The sequence below is a fragment of the Eufriesea mexicana genome, unplaced genomic scaffold (assembly GCF_001483705.2).
Source record: "Eufriesea mexicana isolate 0111107269 unplaced genomic scaffold, ASM148370v2 scaffold1653, whole genome shotgun sequence".
In the NCBI taxonomy this organism is placed as follows: domain Eukaryota; kingdom Metazoa; phylum Arthropoda; class Insecta; order Hymenoptera; family Apidae; genus Eufriesea; species Eufriesea mexicana.
In genome coordinates, this window is record NW_016909884.1 from 292883 (window position 1) to 312677 (window position 19795).

Consider the following 19795-nt stretch of genomic DNA (forward strand, 5'->3'; position numbering starts at 1 on the left):
TACGCGATTCGACGCATTCGTTTAGCAAACGCTGACACTGTCTAGATAATAATGGCCCCAGTTTCGAGAACTTGGCACATGAGGCCCTCTATCCATTGTCGTGGACTTGGGAGAAAGGCAAGGCAACGTGAACCGCTAGAAATCGCAAGGAATCGGAGACTTCTCACACGAGCTAGAAGATTATTCGACGTTCGTTTCAGTCAGCCGAACTTTCCAAATTTTCCTGTCTCTTACTCCATCGGCTACCGTTCACCGGTGTTGATTAATCGACGCTAACAAAGCTAACGTATATGCAACGACTCGACATTTTCAGCTGACAGAAATTCGCCGAAGAGTCCTCTACGATTCGTGCAGCAACGATAACACTGGCTCTGCGATTAGAGGAGCAAGAGAGGGACAGGTGTTGGTTCCGGAAGCGGGGAGACCGCTGGAACGATAGGAACGATATGAAGATATTCGGGGGAAAGGATCAAGGACGCGTGGGAGTCGGTTTGCAGAGCTGCATGTACCCCTAGTTTTATTGCCACGGTCAATAACGACGCGGAAACTCGAACGAGCGTCTCTCCGGCGCACGCTAGCCGTCTATTAAGGCTAGAGACGAATCAGCGGCTTGAAATCGCATTAAGCTTTCAAGAAGCACGATCGGCGAGGGAAGAGATAGAAGGGCGACGCGTGTCATTGGTCTGCGAAACGTTTAGGAACCGATCGGCCGACCACGTGTCCCGCCTCACGGATCGCTAGAGTTTTGTAGAGCTATATGACAAAGGTGATGCGACCTTAAGTTACGGTGCTCGACTAATTATAGCGTGTAAGAGTATAAATAATCATTACGCCACTTCTATTCTTCCGCCAGGCTTTGCTAACGCGGGGATCGAGTTTTGGATTACGCTACTTTTGCGCCAGCCTGCATTCCCGGCGAACGTGCACGGAATTTCAAGGGTACGCCTGGCGTTCGATCGGGGCGAGGCAAGGACGAACGGAGTACTCAGTCGGGGAAAGGTGAAAAGCGTTTCGCGAATTGTCTTCAACCGCTGAATGTGCTCATCGGGGAGAATACAGGAAGAGGGAAATCAAAGAGAAGGGACAATGGAACAGCCTGTTCTCTGTCAAACATGTCAGACCTTGAAAAATCGCGCGGCGTGGTGAAACCAGCAGGAGAAATATTACAAAACGTTTCATTGTTTTCACGAAACATATTGGACCCTGAGAAACGTTTCCCCCCTTTTTTTTCGCCGGTTTGCTGCGCCGTCGATGAGAACTGGGTCGAGGTCGAGGAACAATATCCGACCGGAATGGAGATAAATAAAAGGAACTTGGTTGCACATTGTTTAAGGATCATCGGGGAGTAACGAGCGTCGAGATTGCTCCAACATTCTTCCTGCTTCCGTCAGTCGGGATTATGGGACGATCCGAGATGTACGAGATGCTCGTCCGCGGAACAGCTTTGTACATTCGAATACGCTACACGAGATGACAGCGTTTCTCGTTCTTTGGTCAAAGTGACAGGACTCGATTAGCGTTCATGGAAGAGCAATCGGGATGCTCCAGTTCCTCTTTGAAAAACAGGAAGCGGATTCGACATACACACACACTGGGGGGCGTCTGCCTGTCGACGAGTTAGCCGCGATAACAAATGGATAATCGTCAGGGAGCGCATCTTCCAATTAACCTCGAGCCGGATGGCGCGCGCAATTTCATTACGGCTTAAATTCCGCGCACAAAGGACTGGCCTCTCGTTCGCGGCTTCATTGACATTTATACCGCTGCGACGTCAACCCCCCCAATTGTCATCGACTCGACGACTAATCGTTTCGGCCGGTCATCTCTGGCCAGGCTTGTAGGCGACTCTCGCGAATCACGGCCGCCATCTTGGAGAACGAGCGGTCCGCGAGTCGAGTTCGAAGATCGCGACAGCCTCAGGGGACCATGTTCGAGTAGGCAACGCGCCACTCGTGGTCTCCTCGCGGACACTTGGGCTTTTATCTAACGAAGAGACCGCGAGAAGACAGCCGACTGGAACACGGCAGCGGTGCTTCGTAGTACTCGAGACAAGTAGCAGCTAGTTGGATTAAGAGCGACAAAAATTTCTCCACCCCGAGCTGTCCTCGTTTAACCAGAGCGGACGAATTCTTGGAACCCTTTCGATTCGTCGAGCAGTGGCTGCTGAAATCCTCCCTGGGCCTCTCGAGTTCTGCGAACGATCAAAGGAGCCTGGTCCTTTATCTGCTAACGGAATCAGAGTATAGCAGGTGTGCAATCCGTATACGATTATACGACTTCTTTTCAGTTCACCTTGCAACGACGTGGACTCCTTGCCAGCGAGCCGAGCATAACTTTTCATCGTTATGGGTGACTATTATCATCGAACGTCGAGCGTCCGCTCTCCGCTACAAATGATCGTATTAATTAACTCGGTTGGTCAGTCAGTTACCTCGTTCGATCGAATTTTCGTTATTCCGACTCGATTTGTACATAATTCATTGTATGTCGTTCGAAATAGGTCAGAAGCGTAGACTCGTGCTTCAGTCGAGAAGAGCCAAGTCTACCGTGACTTGCTAATGATGGAGGATTAACTCGAGCGACAAGGAACGGGACCCAGGACACGTTTGATTAGCTCTGAAGAGTCGACGAAGGATGGATCGTTTCATCTCATATGCATTCAACCACCCCTGATCGACCATCCCGTCACGCATCAGTCGAAGACACGTTTCCTCGCTTGTAATCCAGGGCAATCGCGTTCGAGATCGTCGCCCTTGTTGAAGCGCGTCAGGAGGGTCCCTGAATTTTATCGACCACGACTTCTCGCTTTAAGAACCAAGAAAGGGAAACGAGGATCGTGCTTAAATCTTCGGGGGAAAACTAGCCATCGAGGTCCTCCCGAAATCGCCTGTCGATCAGGGATTAGTGGGCCCGGAGGGTGCCAACTTCCGCGGCTATCTCCGCAATGGTACCTCGTAACGCAGTCATGGGTCAGCTCTCTTCGCATCGTTCCTTTTTATTCCGTCGAGAGATCACCGTTTGACTTCCGTGCACGACTCAGCCCTGAAATTATTATCTCCGCTGCGAGGAAATAAAGTTCACCGATTAGCACGCGTTTAGCACCGTTATTACCAGATAACGTCGAGGATCGAAATCGGCCTCGATTTGGCCAGAAAACGAGGAGAAATACGACAATGTACGCCGAGATCTCACGACCGGCAACGATTTTCTTAACTACGCGATAATCTTCGTCGATCTCGCGACACGCGCGAGCTTTTCACACAGCAAAATGCGATAACGCCCGTGGCAACTCGCGCTCGGTCGAGGCGAACAAGATGGACGGATCTCGATAACGAGGAAACCACGTCGCGCTGCCATTTTTTCGTAATCGTTAGGCCGAAGGACCAGGTCGAGGAGAGAATAATTACGACCACGGACGGTGGATTTCGATTCGAATTCGTGCATCGAGACACGACGGACCAGTTCCCCGTGTCCTAGCCACTACCAAGGAAGAAGCAAAGCTGCGGAGGCACCCGGGATTCCTCCGCCGTTGTCGATGGAGCGAAGAAGCGCGGCACATTAAGCTCGAGCGGAACTCGTGGCTGGAGGCACGTTCCAAGTTATTTCGAGTGCCCCTTATCTGCCCGGCTCCGACCAAACTTTCCTCACGGAAGAAAAGCAATTAGCTTAGATGGGCCGGTTTGATCGGCGGAAGTGTTCCATTGCAGCGCCGCTTCTAACGTTACGACGCGATAAGTCGCGATGACGGACGAGTGGAGAAACAATTCCACTGGACAAGCGGCAAAAACGAGTCTCCAAAAACTTAGCTGGTCGAGTGGAAAATCTTATCAGAAAGGGACAAGAGATAGCTTCGTTTGTCTTGATGGAATTAACCCTTTTAGTGCCGAGCGGAAAACGAGTGCCCATGCGAAGATAACAGGACGAATTTACTAACAAAAACCAAACTAAGAATGATACTTAACCGCTTGCACTATTCTTACGAGTCTGACTCGTGATGAAAATTTTCGCCCAAACTTGAATATCACGAGTCAGGCTCGTTGTTTCATTTCATGCCAAACGTGGATATCACGAGTCTGACTCGTGATCTACATTTCGGGCCAAACGTGAATATCACGAGTCTGACTCGTTGTCTACTATTCAGGCCAAACATGTATATCTCGAGTCTGACACGTGGTCTTAATCTCGGACCAACTATGAATATCTCGAATGGGCTCGCAGCTACCTCGAGCTCCGCCGTTCGGCTCCTTCCCCGAACACGAGTCGGTTGAAAGCCTAATTCAGGGAATTAGGCCTCAGCACTTGGAATCTGATTGACAGATGGTCCGCAGGAAGTCGGGGCCAGGCCACGTGACCTGGCTTCGACTGACCTCTACTTCCCTGTCATAAACCGAGGGTGACACAACCGCGGTCACCTCTCGGCAAGGGTCACCATGAAGGTGACTCTTCGGAGGGCCTCACCCGGAAGCAGGAGTTTTCTTTACCACTGATCTTGACGTGAAGGGAGTTTCTCTTCCTTCGGGGGAGGCGTCTGCTTTTCGGACAGGGTTAAGAGATGAAGGCAGTTAGTCACGGAGTTAGTCAAGGAGCTAGTCCTTAGTCAGCAAGTCGAGTCAGTCGTTAGCTCGAATAGGTACCGAACCAGTCGTCAGAGTCAGAGTATAGAGCAGTCGGAGTCCGAGTGACCTTCTGCAATATACTCGGTACCACGAAACAAATACAGTTCTGTCAGAGATTCACGGGGTAGCGTTTTCGTTCGATACCTCATTTACCATCTCTACTTTGATCCCTAAATTGATGATAACGTTATCGGTTGCAGGTTGAGCAACGCGTCGCAGCCAGCCATGCTGGTGTCGCCCAGTTTGGCGACCGTAATGATCCTCGACGACGATCACAGTGGCATATTCGGATTCCCTGAAAGGGACATCGAGCTGGTCGAGAGCGTGGGCCAGTATCCTCTGCGGATAGTGAGGTACAGCGGAGCCAGAGGTCGCGTGGTCATCCCCTATCGCACCATCGAGGGAACGGCTAAGCCTGGCAAGCAGTACATGCACACCGAGGGCTCGCTCACTTTCGAGGACAATCAGACCGAGTAAGTACGACAGAAATTTATTTCCCATAATTCTCGCACGAGTGCTCGAGTTTGTTCATCGAGTTGGTCACGTTTCATCGCTCACGTTGCTCGCAGTTGACAGACAGGGTCTCGATCAGGAGCTAATCGACGAAACGGTCCAGACGAAGACACGAGTTCGACACGGATGAAACCGACTCTGTAAGCGTGTATTTACAGATGACTGACTAAGCGAGGTAAATGAAATTGGAATCGCGTGGCGCATCTAACTCGAGGCCAGGACGTGACTGAAAGTTAGGGGTGAATTCTGTACGCAACGAAAGCAGTGGACGCGAGCGAGATTTATCGGCGACCTTAATTGGTTTCTCAGCGGGTGGCGCAGTTCTGTGAAGAGCTTCGGATTAGATAATTCGCTAGGACGATCGGCGATGCCCGGTTGCGAAGGTGGTCCTAGCGTTTTTACTCGGCGAGTGATATTTCGATGAGGATGGTGAATCAGAAAGATAAGGGAGAATGGAAATTTATTCTCGACCTTAATCGAATCTTCGTCAGGGAGAAGCAAAATGTCCGTTTCAGCATTTCGACGAGAGTTCCAACTGTATCTAATCTGATTAGAACGCTGTATAATTAGGCGATTGGTCTTGATCCGGCATCTAAAATTTCTCCAATCGCTGATGCTTATCGGTATTGCCTGGGATCTCAATCATTCGCAGAGTTTGAACGAATTTTTAAGTCCTTTAACGTCTCAGGAACATGTGACCACATGGAAGGTCTCAGAGTCTTCGACGAACTTGGTCGTTTAAAATTTCTTCGAAACATCGATGCTTATATTCAGAGTCCCAATGAGTCGTTTCTGCGCCCGAATCGTGTCACGATACGAGCTTTAACGAGGTCTCGTAATCGAGAAGCACGAGGTATAATACAAACATGGTCTGTGAATAGACAATTAAGAATTCGGAATTTCTATACCTTGAGATTTGTTAGAAAAGTGGAAGATTTCCAATACATGTAACGCAACGATAGAACAATAGATCATTTTATTGCACGAGGAGAAATCTGTTTAGAGTGGTTCGGTATGAAATCGACATAGTATTTGTATGGTAATAATAAAATAACTAGGTCATATTAAATATTATATGCACATCGTAACATCGTCAAAGTGGGAACAAGTAGTACCGATAATTGAAAAGAAGATATCCATAGAAAATACAAAGGAAATTTACAAAAATGTGACGTTGGAAAATCAATTACTGGGAATGCGATTTTTTAAATTTTATTGAAAAGATTTTCTATTCTATGAACAAGTGATGCACAGTTTACGTTATTTCGACATAGAAAATTCCGTATTTTAGATCCATTTGTGCACACGAGGCAAGCACTAGCCGAGTGAAACGTTATCTTTACATCGATTTGCATTGGTATACTCCACGTACTAGTAAATACTAGCAAGTAATTACCGCAATACTATAGCCTGGCTCGTTGATAAGTATAAACGTACCTTCGCTGCGTAACATGGAAACCTATTCTCATTCGAACACTTTCCTCTGGCGATAAATTCACGTAACGTAGTTTCCATACCTGTTCTTACACGAATTTTGTTTCCATTCCGATTCACACGTGCGTCGACTCGCGCGACGAATAACGAGAGGAAAGAAAATCCGATCGTGCCCTACTGTAAGCCTACGAATTCGAGGAATTATTATTCGTCCAGTTGCCGGCCGGATTAGCGGAATTTAAAGCCTGCTGGCTAGTGGAATCGAATAAATTAAACGGTTGCTGCTCGATGGGCCGAGGCGAACGTGTAATTCGAAGGAGCGGCTGTTCCGCCTGTAAATCCGCGATCGGTCATTATCGTATCTAGTTCGCCGATTATCAGTCGTCCTGCGAGTAATTAGAGCGTGGAAGGGTGCTATGGAGTAGCTGGACTCCACCACGTGGTGGAAAATCGTCATCGTCGCCGATCCGCTTTGGAACGCGCGATTTCTCGTGGTGGACGTATATCAGCTTTGTCTCTGACCGCGAGAGGAAACTTTTTCGAAGAGGAGATTCAAAAATTCGTCGATTATCAGTCTTCCTGCGAGTAATTAGAGCGTAGGAGAGCGCTAGAAGGTGGCTGGACTTCACCCCGTGGTGAAAAATCGCAACTGTACACGTGATTGGCACTGATCTGCTTTGGAACGCGCGATTTTTCGTGGATGACGCGTCTCTGCTTGTGAGAGGAAAGTATTTTCGAAGAGGAGGTTCCAAAATTCACGATTTGTCATTATCGTTATCCAATTCGCCGATTATCAATCGTTCTTCGAGTAATTAGAGCGTGGAAGGGTGCTATGGAGTGGCTGGACTCCACCACGTGGTGGAAAATCGCCATCGTCGCCGATCCGCTTTGGAACGCGCGATTTCTCGTGGTGGACGTATATCAGCTTTGTCTCTGACCGCGAGAGGAAACTTTTTCGAAGAGGAGATTCAAAAATTCGTCGATTATCAGTCTTCCTGCGAGTAATTAGAGCGTAGGAGAGCGCTAGAAGGTGGCTGGACTTCACCCCGTGGTGAAAAATCGCAACTGTACACGTGATTGGCACTGATCTGCTTTGGAACGCGCGATTTTTCGTGGATGACGCGTCTCTGCTTGTGAGAGGAAAGTATTTTCGAAGAGGAGGTTCCAAAATTCACGATTTGTCATTATCGTTATCCAATTCGCCGATTATCAATCGTTCTGCGAATAATTAGAGCGTGGAAGGGTGCTATGGAGTGGCTGGACTCCACCACGTGGTGGAAAATCGCGATCGGCGCCGATCCGCTTTGGAACGCGCGATTTCTCGCGAAAGACTTGTATCAGCTCGGTCTTCGGGCGCGAGAGGAAACTTTTTCGAAGAGGAGGCTCCAAAATTTGCGATCGGTCATTATCGTTATCCAATTCGCCGATTACCATTCGTCCTATGATTAGTTAAAACGTAGAAGGGTGCTGTAGAGTGGTTGGACTCCACCCTGTGGTGAAAAATCGCGACCGTACACGTGATTGGCACCGATCGGCTTTAGAACGCGCGATTTCTCGCGAATGACACGTCTCCGCCTGTGAGAGGAAATTAATTTCGAAGAGGAGGTACCAAAATGTGCGATCGGTCATTATCGTTATCCAATTCGCCGATTATCAATCTTTCTGCGAGTAATTAAAGCGTGGAAAGGCGCCAGAGAGTGGCTGGACTTCGCTACGTGGTAGAAAATCGTGATCGGCGCCGATCCGCTTTGGAACGCGCGATTTCTCGCCTATGACGCGTCTCAGCTTGGTCTCTGACTGAGAAAGGGAACTTTTTCGAAGAGGAGGTTCAAAAATTCGTCGATTATCAATCGTCCTGCGAGTAATTAAAGTGGGGAAAGGCGCTACAGGGTGGTTGGACTCTGCCCTTCAGTGGAAAATCGCGATCGGCGCCGATTCGCTTTGGAACGCGCGATTTCTCGCCTATGACGCGTCTCAGCTTGGTCTCTGACTGAGAAAGGGAACTTTTTCGAAGAGGAGGTTCAAAAATTCGTCGATTATCAATCGTCCTGCGAGTAATTAAAGTGGGGAAAGGCGCTACAGGGTGGTTGGACTCTGCCCTTCAGTGGAAAATCGCGATCGGCTCCGATCCGCGTTGGAACGCGCCATTTCTCGCTTATGATTTGTCTCAGCTCGGTCTCCGATCGCGAGAGGAAACTCTTTCGAGGAGGAGGCTCCAAAGAATCGCTTCTTATTGGGAGATTCTCGTCAAGAACGGGAGTCAAACGAGCGTCGCGACGAGACAGCAGCTTGTTTGTTTTTCAGATTTAGAGCTGACAGTCGGAGACGTCGCGACGCTTCTTCTGGGTAATTTAGCAGTCAATGGCTGCTTCTCTTGAACGAGAGCCCATAAACGTTTGCTAATTTGCCGGTTATCCTCGGCTTCTTGCTTTTATCGGGTATCCGAGGCACCGATAAGTCGGTATTTTATGCAACGATGATGTAGGAATGTTCGTCATCGATCTTCGTCGATCGTTTCGGGCTCTCACATTCGTCCTCTTCTATTTTCATTTATTTATTCGTGTTTGTGGGATATATATGCGGAGTCAAGAGATAGTTTGGACACGTCGGTTTGGATCAATGATGTTGAAAATAGGTGAACAGATTATGATCCACATACATATGTCATATAAGAAACCTGATTTTTAAAAATTATTAAAAACAGACATAAAAGAAAAATAAAATTAATTAATTTATTTATTGATTTATTGAAAATAACAGAAATAATGGACGGGAATGTCGAATTTGTACAGAGGAAAGATATGAACAGGAAAGAGTAGAGTGATGAACTAATGGTAGCTTATACAGGGTGTCCAATTTGAAATTCCGCACTCATCATTTCCCAATCAATTTTTGCTAAGTGGACATGCTTCGTTTCTTTTAAATAGAATTATATTTTTGTACTCAAACAGATGCATTCTAAGGAAAATTTATTAACACGTAATACTTCGGTTTTTGTACATCGGTATAATATTTAGGAATAATAGGATTTTTAACTGCAATTCGAGAAAGTCACCTGCTCGCATAAGCTGCGAGCACCAATGTACTCGGCAATAGCGTTCGTGGTTTCCTTTCGTAGCGTGTTTTTCCATAATCGAGTGCTGCTTTCGCCGATCGATTCCGAGGGGGACAGCGTTAATCCTCGCGATTTGCTGCGTAAAATCGAATCGATCGGTTGCAGGTGCGACATAAAGAACGGCACGAAAGCGAGTCTCGTAACGGTACGCGAATAAACCAAGGATGGAAGGCGTCGATAAAAGAATGCAGTCGCTGTCTCGAGCAGAAAATACGAGACGAGAGGAAATTAAGCAGAAAATCACGCGACGAAAGCATGTCGGCATTCGAAAACTGATCCGCCATTTTTCTCGATCGCCGAACGACGTCCGTCCGATTCCGCGACTACTTTATATACCTGAACTACTGCGTCTGACCATATTCCCCCCATTCCACTTCGCGTTCTGTTCTTAATTCCTATTCCTGGAGAATTTGGAAATCGGAAATTTGGAAACCAATTTTTTATTTTATTTTTCTGTTCTTTTCCTTTTTACTTTCCGTCACTGTCAATATGGATCCTACTGATCTACTTTGACACGAGCTTAACGAGGAAACACGTTCAGTCTGCACACATGGAAATTGATAAAACTAATACGAGAGATAGTTCTCAAAAAAATATTTCAGCTGTATTTTTCTGGTCGGAGTGAAAACAGCTTTAAAGTTAGGGGTTGAAACCATATTTTTTGAAATATCTATGCCTACGAAATTAGTGATCACCGCGTGAAGATTAACACGTTGAGTGCTATGTCAGTCCCTGGGGACTGACAGTGAACTTTCCGTTCAGACGGTGTCAGTCCCTAGGGACTGACAGTAGACCTTTCGTTTGGACGGCGTGGATTCTAGGAACTGACAGCGAGCTTTTCATTTGGTCGACATCGGTGCATGAGACTGGCACTGTCAAGGGTTAAATTATCAATGACAATTAATATTTGTAAAAACTAAATTCGTAAGCGGAAAGTATAGCAAAATCGGCGCCGCACTCAACTTGTTAAAGGACCGATTTCTTAATTCACACACGTTCCATTTCGAACCATTAGAAATTCATCTATAACCTCCATCTTGCATTTCCTATCTTTCGCGAGCAAATATCAATTTTCACAAAGCAGATGCGACATGAAATCAAACATCCCTTTAGGCCGCGTTCGCAATTACCGACACGCGTAATTCGTGAGAATGGATTGCAAATAAGCGAGCAAAGAAAGTTGATAAGTTCCCGATAAAGCTCGAAAAATTTGCCCAAAGTACACGGGAGTAGCCCGCGAAACTAGACCCGCGAGTTTAGGAAGGAAGCAACGAGATTACAGGAAGATCCATCGACGGGATTCGAATTCAGGTTTCGTCATTCGCTTGGTTTTCCAATTTTCCGATCTTCCGTAGTCGGCTCGACGAACGCGTTCTTTCTCGAAAGGCATCGAGGGGGAAATTAGAGAGGAAAACCGCGAGGGAATCGAGGCCAGTAGGCAACGATAATAGGGATCGTGGTCGTGTCCGTTTCACGCGCGATCTCGCTTTTTACGAGCCCATTAATCCCGCTTCCCTCGCTTTCGATCGCTGCCAGCTCCTTCCTCTCGTCTCGATACTCGACGGGACTAACTCGTCCAGAGGCACGAATCAAGGAAGGATCGTCCAAGGTAGGACGCCGGAAACCGCGTCCGGCGCTGCTTCTTCCACCGGAAGTGCGCCTCGACACTGAATTTCCCGCGCGGATGACACTCGATTCGGTTGCTAGAGGATGAGGTACTGATGCTTTGCGATGGAAATTTCTTGTAGTAGGAGTAATTAGTGTAACAGAAATCTGACCTAAATCTCTTATGCGAGGGTTTTTCTCCGACTTCTGACGACTCCCAGGTGTTTTCTGTGTTGCATTGAGCAGTGAGGTTCGGTTTCTCGTTGGAGAATAATTAGTGTAACTTAAATCTAATCTTAATCTATCATATCAGGCTATTTAGCTGACTTTTGACAATTTCCTGGTGTTTCCTGTATCGCATCTAGCATATAGACTGGGTTTTTCGCTGGAGAATTATTAGCGTGGCTCTAATCTAACCCAGATCTGTCATGTTTGGCACTTTGTCCGACTTTTGATGACTTGTAGGTGTTTTCTATATCCCATATTGCATGGAGACTCGGTTTCTCGTTGGAGAATACTTAGTGTAACTTAAATCTAATCCTAACCTATCATATTAGGCTATTTATGCGACTTCTGACGATTCCAAGTCGAGAGTATCGCAATAGTTGCATCAATCGTCAGATTGATACAGTTCAATTGCAGGAAAAGAGTTCTATGAAATTCCACTTTTAACAAACCTCGATACCTAATGCTTAAAGAAACACTATGCCATAATACTGCGAGAGAAGGAGCCATACAGAACGTCATTCGCTGTAATGAATAAAATTATTTAAAAAAAATTATTGTTCGCTCGTATTGACGTAGAACTGTAAATAATACATTTACCAATCTCTATACTACCTCTAAAATTATTATTATTTACTCTATGTTTAGATACCCATTAAAGATTGGTAGTTGCAGGACTGGTCTCAGAATTGTCCTCTTTGTAACTGCAAAATGCATATACCTGCTTTTAGAATAATTATTGTCGACTCGTATTGAGATAAAACTGTAATTAATACATTTATCAATCTTCATAGTACCATTAAAACTACTATTGTCTATGCTATGTTTAGGTACCCACCAAAAATCGGTATTTCTAGGACTGGTCTCAGAATTTTCCTCTTTGCAATTGTTAAATGTACATACCTGCTTTAAAAAAATTATTGTGGACTCGTATTGAGACAAAAATTTTAATTAATGTATTTAATTATATCCATCATACCGATACAATTACTATTGCCTATGCTATGTTTAGGTACCCATCAAAGATCGGTAGTCCCAGGACTGGTCTCAGAATTGTCCTCTTTGCAACTGCTAAATACACATACCTGCTTTTAGAAAAATTATTGTCAACTTGCATTGACATAGAACTGTAATTAATACATTTACCAATCTCCATACTACCTCTAAAATTACTGTTATCTACTCTATGTTTAGATACCCATTAAAGATTCGTAGTTTCAGGATTGGTCTCAGAATTGTCCTTTTTGCAACTGCAAAATGCACATACCTATATTTAGAATAATTATTGTCGACTCGCATTGACATATAACTGTAATTAATATATTTACTTATGTCCATCGTACCTCTAAAATTCCTCTTATCTACTCTATGTTTAGGTACCCATGAAAGATCGGTAGTCCCAGTGTTAAAAATCGGAGCTTTTGGGTTGGAGAATTCTCCTGAAACATAGCGTTCGGACACTTTCGTGAGCACGAATGCATCGTATGCTCGCATTACGAGATCGTCAGGTGACCGGGAAAAATCGGTATTTCGAAGTGTCAGTAATCAATACATTTACCAATCTTCATAGTACCATTAAAATTACTATTGTCTATGCTATGTTTAGGTACCTATCAAAGATCGGTAGTCCCAGGACTGGCCTCAGAATTGTCCTCTTTGTAACTGCAAAATGCACATACCTGCTTTTTAAAAAATTATTGTCGACTCGTATTGAGATAGAACTGTAATTAATACATTTACCAATCTCCATACTACCTCTAAAATTACTATTATCTACTCTATGTTTAGATACCCATTAAAGATACGTAGTTGCAGGACTGGCCTCAGAATTGTCCTCTTTGTAACTGCAAAATGCACATACCTGCTTTTAGAATAATTATTGTCGACTCGTATTGAGATAGAACTGTAATTAATACATTTACCAATCTCCATAGTACCATTAAAATTACTATTGCCTATGCTACGTTTAGGTACCCATTAGAGTTTGGTAGTTGCAGGACTGGTCTCAGAATTTTCCTTTTTGCAACTGCAAAATGCACATACCTATTTTTAGAATAATTATTGTCGACTCGCATTGACATATAACTGTAATTAATATATTTACTTATGTCCATCGTACCTCTAAAATTCCTCTTATCTACTCTATGTTTAGGTACCCATGAAAGATCGGTAGTCCCAGTGTTAAAAATCGGAGCTTTTGGGTTGGAGAATTCTCCTGAAACATAGCGTTCGGACACTTTCGTGAGCACGAATGCATCGTATGCTCGCATTACGAGATCGTCAGGTGACCGGGAAAAATCGGTATTTCGAAGTGTCCGAGTTGTCTGATTTGGAATTTAATGTCGGAATAAGCGTAGCTGCGGAGATACGGCGGGCGAAAAAAGCGGGATTTGGGAAATATCCCGGGAATGTCACGGGTCCGAATAAATTGCGGGGGATTCGTTTTATTTCCGTGCGCGTTCCGCGTTTTCTAAAGCTTTCGCCCGCAGTTTTTCGACGAGGGTCGCGGAACACGAAACTCGTCGCGGCGACGTGCCTTGTCCCGCGAGATGGAATTTTCGTTCTACCTTCTGTTCCAGACAAATGACTTTCGTTTGCCGGGCTTCCTGGCCGGGTCACGGCGAAAAGTCGAGGAACGGGCTTCGCGCGGAAAAACCACCATCGAGCGGAGTGCGCGTTCCGCTCCTCGATCGACAGCGTCGCGCTGGAGCTCTCGCTTTTAACGCTCGAGCGTTGTGCTCTTATCGCCATTCGAATCTACTATTTTCCGCGACTTCTCTTCCAAGGAATTTTATTCCCCGGAAACGTTTCCCATTCGCGTCGATACTCGGATATTTTCCACGTTCTCTGATGGATTCCAGTGGCGCGGGACGAGGCGTGACACCTTGGCGAGGTTTGCAGAGGGGAAACCCGGATCGGATAACAATTCTTCCAATTTTCTTTAGCACTCGGGTACGTTTCGAAACGAAGGGTGGAATGTTGGAGGTTGCTGAAGATTTTCTACCCATTCGTTGTCGAGGATTGAACGGTCGACTCTTCTCGATGGATTCCGAGCAACGATAGCAGAGGTTGAAGGTGATAACGCAGGGAAGAAAGGGAGAATATCGAGAGGCGTTGGACGAATGAAAAAAGCACGAGTCCGTAAGTGGGCCAATAGGGGGCGGGAAGCCCGTAAAATGCGGCGTGTTACACCCCTGCGCACCCCTCGTCCCTCTGCAACCCCGTTAACTTCTAAAGTGCTAAACACCCTCGTATCTCGGCCGCTCCCTCTTCTTTCTTCCAGGCTTTCCACTTGGAATCGCAAACATGCCTGCTCGCTGCGTTTGGCAATCCAGCGACTTCCATTAAAGACGTATTTCTAGGCGAACGGTTCACTTCCGGTCCCGGTGATCCGGCACGAGAGCATAATTCGTAGGGGAAAAGTGGAACGGGGCTGTATCCAGCGTGCATGTCACGAGGTTCACGGTCACGTACGTTGCTTCCTTCGATCGTAGCCTCGTCGAGTTTACGCCCACTGAAACACTGGTCCGGATTATCCCGACGAAAGCACGGGCCTCTAAAAGCACGCCAATACTTTTTACCAAGCGGGGAATCCGCCGATGGCTCGCATAACTCGGTAGGTTCGAATGGCTCCATGATTCATTCCTTCCAACTCTGAATCGTCTATTCCTCTTCTGCAGGAGAATAAAGAATATCCGACTTAGACGAATGGGGGGAAAAAGAAGGTATTTTACGGCGATGACTGTCACGATTTGATCGAATAGAGCTGTAAAATTCGATGATCGATTTAATAGAGCTCCGATTGACGTTGATCGTGATCGTGTTTTATCATTTATTCCTTTTTCTTTTGTGGGAAAATGAAAAATATTCGTCTCACACGGGTAAAAGAAGAAGCAAGGTATTTTACGACGATGACTGTCACGATTTGATCGAATAGAGCTGTAAAATTCAATGATCGATTTAATAGAGCTCCGACTGACGTTGATCGTGATCGTGTTCTATCATTTATTCCTTTTTCTTTTGTGGGAAAATGAGAAATATTCGTCTCACACGAGATTGACGTTGATCGTGATCGTGTTTTATCATTTATTCCTTTTTCTTTTGTGGGAAAATGAAAAATATTCGTCTCACACGGGTAAAAGAAGAAGCAAGGTATTTTACGACGATGACTGTCACGATTTGATCGAATAGAGCTGTAAAATTCGATGATCGATTTAATAGAGCTCCGATTGACGTTGATCGTGATCGTGTTTTATCATTTATTCCTTTTTCTTTTGTGGGAAAATGAAAAATATTCGTCTCACACGGGTAAAAGAAGAAGCAAGGTATTTTACGACGATGACTGTCACGATTTGATCGAATAGAGCTGTAAAATTCGATGATCGATTTAATAGAGCTCCGATTGACGTTGATCGTGATCGTGTTCTATCATTTATTCCTTTTTCTTTTGTGGGAAAATGAAAAATATTCGTCTCACACGGGTAAAAGAAGAAGCAAGGTATTTTACGACGATGACTGTCACGATTTGATCGAATAGAGCTGTAAAATTCGATGATCGATTTAATAGAGCTCCGATTGACGTTGATCGTGATCGTGTTCTATCATTTATTCCTTTTTCTTTTGTGGGAAAATGAGAAATATTCGTCTCACACGAGTAACAAGGTATTTTACATCAATGACTGTCATACATTTGATCGAATACAGTCATTAAATTCGATAATCGATCTGTTAGAGTTCCTATCGACGATGATCGAAGTCGTATACTATCGTCTATTCTTTTTCTTGTACAGAAAAATAAAAAATATCCGTCTCTGACGAATAAGAGAAAAAATAAAGTATTTCACTGTTGATGATTGTCACAATTTGATCGAATAGAACTGTGAAATTCGATGATCAACTTATTAGAGCTCCGATTGACGTTGATCGTAATCGTGTTCTATCGTTTATTTCTTTCTTTTTGTAAGAGAATAGAAAATGTTCGTTTCAGACGAATAAAGGAAAAAGGAAGGTATCTTTCGTCGATGTTTCTCATGATTCAATTGCATAGAGCTGTTGTGTCCGATGATCGTTTTGTTAGAGCTTCGATCGAGGTTGATGGAAGTCATATTGCATCGCTAATTGTATTTTTCTGGGGGGAAATGAAAAATATCCGTCTCTGACGAATAAAAGGAGAAATAAAGTATTTTACATCAATGACTGTCACAATTTGATCGAATAGAGTCGTTAAATTCGATGATCGATTTAATAGAGCTCCGATCAACGTTGATCGAAGTCATATCGCACCCACCGATTTTCTTTTTCAGTAAAAGATAAGAAATATTCGTCTCAGATGGATAAGAGGAGAAATAAGTTAGTTTACATCAATGACTGTCACAATTTGATGGAATAGAGTCGTTAAATTCGATGATCGATTTAATAGAGCTCCGATCATTGTTGATCGATGTTGTATACTGTCATCTATCGTTTTTCTCGTACAGAAAAATAAAAAATAGTTGTCTCTGACGAATAAAAGAAGAAATAAGCTATTTTACATGAATGACTGTCACAATTTGATTGAATAGAGTCGTTAAATTCGATGATCGATTTAATAGAGCTACGATCAACGTTGATCGATGTTGTATACTGTCATCTATTCTTTTTTTTGTACAGAAAAATAAAAAATAGTTGTCTCTGACGAATAAAAGAAGAAATAAGCTATTTTACTTCAATGACTGTCACAATTTGATCGAATCGAGTCATTAAATTCGATGATCGATTTAATAGAGCACCGATCAACGTTGATCGATGTGGTATACTGTCATCTATCGTTTTTCTTGTACATAAAAATAAAAAATAGTTATCTCTGACGAATAAAAGAAGAAATAAGGTATTTTACATTAATGACTGTCACAATTTGATCGAATAGAGTCATTAAATTCGATGATCGATTTAATAGAGCACCGATCAACGTTGATCGATGTTCTATACTGTCATCTATTCTTTTTCTTATACAGAAAAATAAAAAATAAATGTCTCTGACGAATAAAAGAAGAAATAAGGTATTTTACGTCAATGACTGTCACAATTTGATCGAATAGAGTCGTTAAATTCGATGATTGATCTATGATAGCCCTGATTAACTTTGATCGAAGTCATATCGCACCCATCGATTTTCTTTTTCAGTAAAAAATAAAAAATATTCATCTCAGAAGAATAAAAGAAGAAATAAGGTATTTTACATCAATGACTGTCACAATTTGATTAAATATAGTCGTCAAATTCGTTGACCGATTTAATAGAGCTGCGATCGACGTTGCTCAAAGTCGAATCGCTTCTTTCTTCCCTTCTGCAAGGAATCAAAGAATATCCGTTTCCGAAAATAGAGGAAGAAATAGGTATCTCGTGGAAAAATACGATTTCTCAAACCTGGTCATTTCTAACTTTCAATTCCATCACGGAGAAAAAAAAGATGGAGTTCTTTCGCGTTATCCGGGGGAGATTTTATCGTCGGGAATTCGAAGTTCGAAAGCCTGCCCGATCCCTGGTAAATCCTTCAGAGAGCAACGTTAATTCCTGCAGCGGGAGGTTGATCGATGAGAGGAGAGAAAGGAATCGTTCGATTTCGTCGCGGAAACTCGGCAACTGTTTTTCCACTCGCGATTTTTCCACGACGACGCTGTCGACTATCGCGTTACACTCGTCCGTTCCTAAAACTTTGATCCATTTAAGCGTCGTTCGATTTTTATCCGTCGCCGACAAAGAAAACACGCGAATAAAAACTCGACTGTTCGACAGGACGAATATTTACCCGCCTGATTTCGAACGCAGTTCGAAAAGCCCTAATCTCGAATATAACAACGTGATTTCGTCCCCGGTCCAGGGAATTTGCATTCGCATAATTGGGAAAGGTCGATACAAATTTTTCAAATTTTCACGGTCAAATTGTATTAAAACTATAGTACATGTCGACACTGGAAGATACGAGTATAATAACGGGTGTCCTATTTCTTTTTACAATTATTAATGGACTGCCAGTGTTATAACTGGTCCCCAATTTTCACGACTACCCTAATTAACGCGATATATATAATCAATGATAAATAAATTATTATTATCAGATTGAATAAATTAATAACTGGAATTTCTGTAGTTTCTCTCACCAAATTAATAAATTCGCCAGTCGTGTACGTGTAATGACGTATGATCGACACTGTAATAATGCTATGCTACTTTAACAATTTTTCTCTGCTATATTTCCTGCTCTATTAGGATACTCTTGAATGTTTGGGAAAAGTCGGTATAAATTTTTCAAATTTTCACGGTTAAATTGTATTAAAACTATAGTACATGTCGACACTGGACGATACGAGTATAATAACGGGTGTCCTATTTCTTTTTACAATTATTAATGGACTGCCAGTGTTATAACTGGTCCCCAATTTTCACGACTACCCTAATTAACGCGATATATATAATCAATGATAAATAAATTATTATTATCAGATTGAATAAATTAATAACTGGAATTTCTGTAGTTTCTCTCACCAAATTAATAAATTCACCAGTCGTGTACGTGTAATGGCGTATGATCGACACTGTAATAATGCTATGCTACTTTAACAATTTTTCTCTGCTATATTTCCTGCTCTATTAGGATACTTTTGAATGTTTGGGAAAAGTCGGTATAAATTTTTCAAATTTTCACGGTCAAATTGTATTAAAACTATAGTACATGTCGACACTGGAAGGTACGAGTATAATAACGGGTGTCCTGTTTCTTTTTACAATTATTAACTGTTTCATGAACTGTCAGTGTTATGACTAATTAGTCCCCAATTTTCACGAGTATCCTAGTTAACACGATATATATAATCGATGATAAATAAATTATTATTATCAAATTAAATAAATCAATATCTGGAGCCACGATAACTGGAATTTCCGTAGTTTTTCTCACTAAATTAATAAATTTGCCAGTCGTGTACGTGCAATGACTTATGATCGACACTGTAATAATGCTATGCTATTTTAACAATTTTTCTCTACTGTATTTCCTGGTCTAATAGGACACTCTCGAATGCTTGTACTAGACCCTGAAGAAAGACAGTTCGTTTGTGACTAGACTACGAGACAGAGCTTTTCCAAGATTTCTATACCAGGCCCCCCATTATCCCCCTTCCATTAACACGAAATAGTGCCTTAATTTCTTAAACACCCACGACAACCTTTCAAATTGAATAAGAAAATAAATCACCGAATAAGTCACTAAATAATTAAATAAAAATATAAATAATTAAAATGATATTCG

At 43.4% G+C, this 19795-nt stretch overlaps 1 protein-coding gene across 2 annotated transcripts in view; it reads left to right on the forward strand.

The window, feature by feature from the left end:
• The window catches only part of Calx (sodium/calcium exchanger 3), a 203317-nt gene that overhangs the window by 1506 nt on the left and 182016 nt on the right, over positions 1–19795 (forward strand). For both annotated transcript variants that reach the window (XM_017902012.1, XM_017902013.1), the window contains exon 2: positions 4817–5089. In XM_017902012.1, the coding sequence (XP_017757501.1) occupies positions 4817–5089 (273 nt within the window). The remainder of the gene's footprint in view (positions 1–4816; positions 5090–19795) is intronic.